The sequence below is a fragment of the Columba livia genome, chromosome 1 (assembly GCF_036013475.1).
Source record: "Columba livia isolate bColLiv1 breed racing homer chromosome 1, bColLiv1.pat.W.v2, whole genome shotgun sequence".
NCBI lineage: Eukaryota > Metazoa > Chordata > Aves > Columbiformes > Columbidae > Columba > Columba livia.
This window is the reverse complement of record NC_088602.1, coordinates 33,132,698-33,142,505: the sequence shown is the minus strand read 5'-3', so window position 1 is coordinate 33,142,505 and position 9,808 is coordinate 33,132,698. Positions and strand designations below refer to the sequence as shown.

At 34.9% G+C, this 9,808-nt stretch overlaps 1 protein-coding gene across 1 annotated transcript; it reads right to left on the bottom strand.

Moving 5' to 3' along the window:
- Window positions 1-235: 235 nt before the first annotated feature.
- Window positions 236-9,102, bottom strand: CCDC122 (coiled-coil domain containing 122). Its single transcript, XM_065050190.1, has 4 exons — window positions 8,975-9,102; window positions 6,326-6,724; window positions 5,486-5,602; window positions 236-2,086 (listed from the first exon to the last, which is right to left on the bottom strand). The coding sequence occupies exons 1-4, from the start codon at window positions 9,086-9,088 to the stop codon at window positions 1,922-1,924; spliced, it is 795 nt and encodes a 264-aa protein (XP_064906262.1). The 5' UTR covers window positions 9,089-9,102; the 3' UTR covers window positions 236-1,921.
- Between the last annotated feature and the right edge of the window lie 706 nt (window positions 9,103-9,808).

Below are 9,808 nucleotides of genomic sequence, written 5' to 3'. Positions count from 1 at the left end.
GAAATAACTGGAAACTAAAGAAGAAAACAAGACAAGACTTGATCTCTTTAATTCTGCAAGAAGACACTGCATAAGAATTTTTATGGAGATAAACTAGCTGATATAAAGTACATTCATTTCACTAGATGGCTGAATAAATTAGAATTAGAAATTATGCAAAATAAAGAGCAGTTGATCACTAAATCACTACCAATAAGACAGTAAATTCTCAAATTTTTCAAGTCTGGATCCCTTTCTAGAAGTTATACATTAACCAAATGCAAGGTGTTTTGCTGTGTGTAGGGGTAAACACTTGTAATGTTACAGTATCATACTAAATACTTGATAAGACTCAATGTTCCGTTGGTGCTTTCAGGACTTGTCAGCAATGAATGTGTAAGTAACTTCAGAAGAGAAAGGCAATTAAGATTACCAGTTAGTTTTAAGGAGTCTTTCTTTGTCTTCTTTGAAAATAAATTAGGTTAGAAAAGTTTTAAACCAGCAAATTATCTGTATCACCTTACTGTTACTATAGCATAGGATATTGCGGTTTGCATTTCTACCTTATTGTTTTAATGGAAGTACCCTGGCTGATAATATTGCAAAAGAAAAAGACCAAGCCAAACAATCTTGAGAGTCTAACAACATTGAGAGAGAGCCTTTATCAGTCAGTATATTGCTTAAAATAACTTTATATAAATTGAAACAACATATTAAGGGCAATATAAATATACAGAAACATATGATTGTTCTAACACAAAAAATTTTATTGCATTTTAAACTTTGCTTTCCTAAGCTAACAATATATACGCAGTCTAACATTTTGCACAGTAAATACTCAATTTTCTTAAATCTTCACATTAAATCTAAATTATTCAAGTCAACACCTCAAATAAAATGCTACTTTCATAGAAAAAATAAATGTTACAGGTTATGTCCAGTCAGAACTATTACCTTAAGTGTTAGGGAAAGTACTGTAAATTCTTCAAATGCTGAGCACAGAATAAAAAGAAGGCAAAGAAAAATGTCAGCTATTCACTACTATTTTAACAGGTCATCATTTATCGTAAGAATCATCTTACCAAACATTAAGCACTTAGAATTTAGATGGTTAGTACTAGTTAGTTAAGATCCTCTACACAGTAAATTCCTCTATATTCAATCATCTATATTGCATTTCTATTTCTAGAGGGTGAGTTTTTCAATTTTAAAAGCTGTCCAGATGTAGTACTCTTTTTACCTGCTCATTTGTCTTTGCTAACATGTATTAGACTAGTTGAAGTCAGAATATTTGAAGTCCAGTTCTGAGTGTACTTTTTCCTAAGCCTGTTGTAGCTGGATAGCCTATGTTGTCCTTGTCCCCCATGCTGGCTCATCCTGGCAGATATAGGGCAAATAAGCTGTAACATCATCTATATGAATTTCCCACACAGCAAAATACAGGCCATAGAAGCTTTCAGAGTTCTTTAATAGATTGCAATAATAAGGGATGTGGATAAAAGATCTGGAATTCTGGTATCTCAAAAATGCAAACATACTCCGATATTAATTTATCTGTAGGAAAAACAATGTAGATCTCAATCTTCAAAGATCTAGTTACATAAAAAGGAACTCCTCTAATCTTATTTGGTTGACTTTAAATGACTTTTTAGATAAAATAGGCATATATTTTGGAAACACCTGGAAATGTTAATAACTTTCTTCCTGAATAGCCTCTGGCTACAGAAAAAAACAAACAAACAAACAAACAAAGGCACAAAGTTATTCCAAAACATTATAGATTAAACACAAGCTATTTAAGCCACAGAATGAAAGGGAGAAAAAAAAACTAAAAGGAAAGAAAACAATGAGTAACTACTGGGCTTCTTTACTATTTGCAGCAAGCAGCTCCTCTGTCTGGAAAAAGTTAGCCGTATTGTAGCTTTGTTAGTTGATTTTATTTTTATATGCTACTCTGTAACTCCATTACTCCGAGACACTTCCTTAGTTCTGCTGCCTTCTTCTCTAACTGCTGAATGTTCCAGTGCCATTGTCTTCTATTTGAATGGAGTTTGTTCAGCTGGCAATGCAAACGTTTCAGAATAGCATCATATCTTTTATTCTGTACCTAATAAAATAGAACACAATTCACTTAAAAATTCCTTTCAAGTAAAAGAGTATTTACAGATGAGGGTTCTGTTCGCCTAAGTGTAGAATCTGACATTTGACCAAGTCATGCCATGTTCACTTTATGGATACTGGAGAGACACAGACATCTAGGAAGCAATTAATCTGACTTATTTCAGTTATCTGCTTTAGAACAATATGAATCACACCTAACTTTCCCACTAAGGGAAGAAAAGCTTGGTCTCACTAAGAGTTCAAGTGATGAGTTCAATGTGGATGTCTGCTCTGTAGATATCTAAAATTTAACAAAGTAAATCTCACCCAAAGAACAAGCACCTCATATCCATGGCAACACTTTGTACATTAAAGACTTCAGTCTCCAGAGAGAGAGGTGGAAAAGGAAGAAATTTTCATTCTTTGACAAGTGGTCTTGGGTATAAATTAGAATAAAAATGATGCATCCTAGGTGGCTGTAGTAGCACCTTCCCTGTTGCCCTGCACTTAAAAAGTATGTTTTTCTTAACAAGGCAACACCGTGGCAACGCAGTGCTGCATCAATTTTGCTGTCATTGTTGCCTTATGTGAATAATAGCTGCTGCAGACAACCCTCTGAAGATTTGCATTCTGAAGTGTAAAAGCATGAAACCTTCATTATAATAAAAATGGAAATAACAAGTATTCACTTATGAAAATTTGGGCTTACTTACCCTACTTTGAATGGCATATGAGTGGTAGTGTGTAATTATTCTTGCATCTGTTTATAGAAACATTATTATACTGTATTTACATCCACATGCTGGTGTACAGTTGCATCAGAACTACAGCATTGCCAGGGACTTCCTGTGAGTCTCACTACCTAAATTTCATGTATAACTAACTCCCTCCCTCACTAAAGTTTTATAAATTACACCACTTTCTTTTGCTGGTGATGGGTTGTCTTCATGTTGCCTGCCTTTCCATTACAATACTTCACAACTTTTTGTGGGATGCTGTCAGATTTACTAAACTGAAGGAGTGCTTGCAGGATCTGAACATCACTAAGATTGTGTTGTTTGACACTGAAACATCTGTGATCAACATTATCTGCTTTTCTTAGAACTGTGTCTCTAGCATCATTATTGGGAACTGCCTGGTACACCTGCCAAGGCACAGAGCACTAATACGCTTAGTGGACAGAGGGGAGGGGGAGCATTGTTCTTTTTATTGGGCCTTGTGTATCTGTAAGTTAACTATCAGAAAAAAGTATCTGGGCACTTGTGAAATCTCCACTACTGGGGTCCTTCTAGAACAGGACAGACAAGCATCTGTCAAGAATAATATAGCTACCTGCTGCTGTAGGGGAAAGAGTGCACAAGGGAATAGACAATCTTTTGAGCTTGCTTTTTCCTATTACTTTTACATAACAACATGTTTCCTATTATTTGTGGATATCTTGAATTATTCTTTATGACTGAAGCCTTGTCTCCACACAGGTAACCACCCTGATTTATTGTTGACTTCTCTGTCCCAGGCTGGGAGCAGGCTCTGCTGTTCAAGAGGTGGGTGGTGGGGCTGGTGCTCAAGAAAGAGAGTAGGACATCTGCAGGCTGCCTTTAAAGTCCATCAGTACCTTGCCTGATAAGCAGCATCCCAGTTAAGAATTAATTTATCAATTAGCAATATCAGATCACTGCCTTTCCTTGGGAAAAGAAAAGAAAACAAAACAAACAAAAACAAAACAAAACAAAAAAACAAAACCCACAACCAACCAAACAAAAAAATGTCCTTGCTGAAAGACATTTCATCAATGAATTTTAACTTTCCAAAATTCAGCTGCTTTAAAAAGGCATGCTGATTTACATTCCTGTACAATAGGTTAAGCTGAGGAAATCTTTGTAGGAAACTCAAAATAATACTGAAGCAAAGTGGGAGCACCAGGGCTGTGAAAGTCAATCGATTCTGCCTGAGTGCCAGCTTAGCCATTAAAAAGGCTTCAGCAGGAATTCTGTAGGCATTTAAGTATACGTCTATATAAGGGTAGACTTAGTTGAATGCTTAAAAGCAAGAATCAAGGTTCCAGAAGTCCTATAGCAACTCTAGCACTAAACCATGTCCCTAAGCACCTCATCTAAATACCTTTTAAACACCTCCAGGGATGGTGATTCCACCACTTCCCTGGGCAGCCTGTTCCAATGCCTGACAACCCCTTCTGTGAACAAATCTTTCCTAATGTCCAATCTAAACCTCCCCTGGCACAACTTGAGGCCATTTCCTCTTGTTCTATCAGTTGTTACTCAGGAGGAGACCAAGACTCTTCACTCTACAACCTCCTTTCAGGTAGTTGTAGACAGTGATCAGGTCTCCCCTCAGCCTCCTTTTCTCCAGGCTAAACAGCCCCAGTTCTCTCAGCTGCTCCTCATCAGACTTGTGCTCCAGACCCCTCACTATCTTCATTGCCACACTATTCCTGATACAAGCCAGGATGCTGTTGGCCTTTTTGAGCACCTGGGCACACTGCTGGCTCGTATTCAGACGGCTGTAAATCAACATCCTCAGATCCCTTTCTGCCAGGCAGCTCTCCAGCCACTCCTGGCCTTAAATGGTGACACTGTCCATTGTCAGTTTTTATATTAAAAATCTGATTGTTTTCCAGAGAGCTCTTAATAGAAAGATACCCTGAAAGATTCTGGTTTTAATCATGCATTCTTCTGAGACAAAAAGATCATATAGTCCAATCAACTGAAAAACAGGTTAAACTTCACTATTAAATTAAATTGATTCCGATAACAGAACAGACTGTTATTTTTAGGTTGCCTAATTTCACTTTAGTTTTGGAGAACATTCTTAGGAGCCTGCTGCCTTGATAATATTTTCTCAGATGTTGAATAGTATAGATCTATTCTGAATTGGCCTTGTTTCTCTTTTCAGTTTAAAAATTCTGTACTCTTCCCTGTCACATGAGAAATGATTATTTTTTCCTCCTACATTTCACAATGGACAATAGAGATAACCCCAGATCACTTATCTTTATATTATCAACTTTTGCTCATTAAATTTTATGGTGTTTAATTGAACTAACAAGATAAATAATATGAAACTTCCAAACTAAAACTATCTAGGCATAGAAAGTATTTTAGTAAGGAACAAACTGTAAAATATATTTCAATTATTTAAAAAGAGAAGGGTTTGACTGTTTATCAGAACTTTATCTTTGCAGCTAATTAGGAGCTGCTGTGTTACCCTTAATTTAATGTCATCACAAATTTGGAAGATTCAGTATAAAAAATTTAAGATAGCTTGGCTACTGTATATAGTTGAATAATGTATGGCCAGCAATGGTGTATAAGGTACTTCAAACTTCATTTGCACTACCTACATTCTGTCAGGAGAACTGTAATTATATTTTATGTAAATTACTCACCTCAATTTCTTTTCTAAGTTTAGCATGCATTTTTTTCTCTTCTTCCAGCAAATCTGTTTTTTTATTGATGCACTCTTTTAATCTTGTGATTTCTCTTTTTAAAAGTGTAGTTTCTTCCTGCAGATTTAAGTCAAGATACAGAAATCGTCTCTTTAAAAAGTTGCACAGTACATCTTTTAAACTTATTAATAATTTCATGTTTGAACAGTCTCAATTAATAGAGATAAGATAAAGGCTTATCATAAACAATTTTATATTAAAATTATGAGTAATATTTTAATGGAAAATAATTTAATAATTGTAATTAAAATTAATAATTAGAATAATTTATATAATGCCTTTAGGTACTTAAGACCATATATTCTTGGTCTGAAATATGCCAACAGCTACAATAATACAGGAATTTGAACTCAGTTTGGTGAGTTACCTGACAGCAAAGTTAAAAGAATGTTGTACTTTTACATGAAAAATATAACAACATAGCAATGTTCCACAGCATTCTGAAAAGTGTCCGTGTAAGTTCATCCATGACCGAAAGAAGACCACAAATTGTTTGGCAATGAGGCAGTTTGATTTACAGCTCTGCAATTTTTCTCATAGCTGAGTTCATTCAATCCCATAGAATGAACCTGACTTTTACAATAATACACAGATAACAACAGCTGATGATATTTTTTTACTGCATAATGAAGTCAAAATTACTTCAATTAACGCAGTAAGTTATCTATATTTCCCATCATCGGTCCCCCATGAACCATAAACAGACAAAACAAGCAGGTTAGTTAAACTGACAGAAACACTTCTCATAACAGGAAAAGAATCAAAGAAGAAATATAGTACCTGCACCTGTTTTATAACAGATCCTTCTGGATTCTGGAGATCATGCATTAACTCCTCTTTCTTTGTCTTTAATTCTTCAACAACAGCTTTCTTTTTAGCAAGCTCAATCATAACTGGCATTTTACTTTCCATCTCCCAAATGAGATGCTTATGAGCCTTTATTTTTTCCCGATATTCATTATTTCTTGCAAATGTCATCTCAAACTCTTCTTGTATTGTTTCTGCATCATGCCTTAGCTTTAAATTTTCAGAATATAGATCTCTGACTTGTGCCTCCAGATTTTCACAGTGATATTTTGTCACTTCTATGGCATCATCTTGCAGATATATTTCCCTATCTGTTGTCTTTGTTTCTAACAGAATAGAATCCATTTCTTTTTCTAGTTCCTGAAACTTTGCCTGTAAAATATTTCAGTGTTTGCTTAAGAATATTTTTCAGAGGATACTAGATATCTAGTTAAACATTGTAATTTATATTTATGCAACAGTCATCTTTTTCACTTGTTGAATGTGGTTTCAATGGAAGACAATTAGGGTTCTGTTTCCTAAAATCATCACTTTAGAGGCACATTGCAAGAATACTATCTTAGACCTCTCTCCTTAGATGGAACCTAAAATATGAAATAAAGTACCCTTGAAATTACTTTAATACCTCTTATTTGCAAGATACATCGGACACGACAGATCAAACCAAATCCCAATATTTGTTTAAAGCCTATATTGGGTTAAGCCCGAATCAGACTAAAAATAATTAATGATGCCAGAAATCACTTATAGATACATAGAAATAGATACATGGGGGCTTGGGGTGAGGGAGCTTAAGCAGACTTGTTCTACGGTAGTTTTTAATCATGTCTTCATCGTGGTAGTATGTAACAGTAGGATTAATCCAAGTTATTAATATTTTAACCTCCTAAGAATATGCTAAAAAGGCCTCTACCTCTTCTCACTGATGAGAGGTGAACAACTCCAGGAAGTAGCTCTTCAACCCATTATAAGAAGTCTAAGATGGGAGGGCTGAATTGCTGCCTCAGAAATGTTTCTCTTTCTTTGCTGACTAACAACAGAGCTTAGATGACTAACACAGGCTTAACATCTGACTTGCAGGTGATGTAAGCTAGCTGTGATGAATCCCACCAGAAGTAACAGCCAACAGCAGCACATTAAGTGAGAGAATAAACATCACGATTTATTTTACCTATTATCTTTTCCCTAATTGAAGCATTATGAGTGCTATGAAATCTCTTACTCATTGTCTTGAACAGATAAAGACATTAATAACTGTTAAGAACAAAAGGTTTCTGCGTAACTTTTAATTTAAAATCTTGGGCTTCAGTTTTAGCAGGATTTGTATCAGTGCCAGTCACCATTAACTGAAGATAGGAAAGCAAAAGATCTTAATGGCAAAGATCTTCAATTTTGGAAAGAAAATTAGTTTTACATGTCTTCTGTGACACGTACACATGCGAAGAGGTGTAAAGATGAAAAAGCAGCTCTGCAGCCTTTTAAGTTTCTAATTATTTACCTTTGCTGTTCTGCTAACATTAATGTTTGTATGAAATTTCCTACTGTTTGGGTTTTTTTGAAAGAAAAAGGAAAAAAGTGTGGAAGAGGGAGAAAATAAATGAGCTAACTCAATTATCCAGGGCTCTAAAGCTCAGTGTTTTGCCTTTTTTTTTTAACAAAAACCAGATACCCTTGTTTAAATTGCTTGGTAACAAATTGTTGCAACATCATCATACTATATTATGGACAGTTTATCATTAGGAGAAAGCTTATTGCAAGACATGGCCAGTAAATTGACATTCCTAAGCAATAAAAATTTTCACTGCACCTTCAGAGAACTTATCTTTGTGCAAAATTTCAAACCTCAGCGATATCAAGTGTAGGGCTACTCACAGATATTATAATTGGAACTATTTCCATTTGCATTCTCTCATGCTCAAAAATGGCTGAATGCTTTTGTGTCCTTCCTCAGACTTAAATGTAAGACTCTCAACAGAAATTTGATTTCAAATGTTAAATAATAATGTAAAGCTTAATAAAACCGGTGAGAGATTAGAACAGAAATAGTTACACTTTCTTCATGGACACCACATGTATCTAGTGTTCTACAAAATATTACTAAATAAAACCAGTATTTAATGACCATTTAGGACACCCACTTAAAAGACAGAGCAAAAAAATATTTTGTATCAAAAAGATGCTAAGAAAAAGTTAGAGTCTGTTGAAAATCTGCCCCAGAGGACGCTTTTTAAATCCTTTTTTTCCATTAATTTCATAGGAAATCACCATACAACATTCAAAGAGCTGTAAGTATGCACTGAGTTTTTGTGGTTTTGCTGTCTCAGTGCTTTGGAGGGGTTGTTTTGTTTTGTTTTCCAAATAATAAATAAATAAAAGCTTCTCCTATAACCTGCTCTAAAGAAGTCATAGCTATGTTGCAGCCTTACAAATAACAATACTCATACACAATTTTGGCTAAGCCTAAGTGAAACACACACAACAACAGAATAGCTGCCTTACACTTAAATGCAAACACTCAGAAAAAAAAAATTAAGTACCCTCAGCTTCTCTTGCTCATAGGAATACTTCCTCATCTAATGAAAAAACTAAATGAATTGAACTACTCAAAACCAAGTTTATTACCTGCAAATGGAAAAGAACTGTTTTGTTTTTTTCCATCTCTGATGCTTGCGAATGTTGCTGCTCTGCAACTTGTTTTACAACTTCAATTAGTGATGGAGAATTTTGCTTGGCCATCTTAGGCAGAAGCGCAGAACTGTAAGGACAACGAAAAAAAAAAGGTTATTTTTTACAAATTACCATTCTATTTAATTCAAGACTGTTAATGAAAGAGAACAATATTAAGGCCTTTCCTGTGGGATTCCAGATCCATGAATTATTTCATTTGATTCATTCTTTATTAATAAGAACAGGTTACTGATGAGTGGAGACTCAAAGCAAATGATCAAGAACTAGAACCCTTTCCTGCAGAGTTTTATAAAATAAAGTATTGCAATGTTCTTCTGGCTTCTCCACAGGTCAGATCCTCAGTGTTTGAACAGTCATAGCCCTTAAAAACACTTGAAGAGCATCTTAAATGCATGAGAGTATGCCCTCATATTTAGCCTGAATATTAACATTATTGTAGTTACAATACTGCAACTATTTACTATATTAATTATTAAACTATCCTTAACGTCACTGTAAATATCCACCCCCAGTGATTAGAAAATATTTAGTATGATTTTTGTATCTCTTCAGATAGTATAAGTTAATGAAGAAAATCTGTATTGTTACGTAGAGTGACATCAAATTCTCAAGAAAATGCAATGAGCCTGGCACAGGTGCATCCTCAGGCCCAATATATTAAACAGCATACAGACGATCCACAAACTGTGCCTGAAGGTTGGCAGCCTTGACTAGGAAACCATATCTAACATTTTATCTAACACTTTATGTGTAGGGCTGTTGCACTGG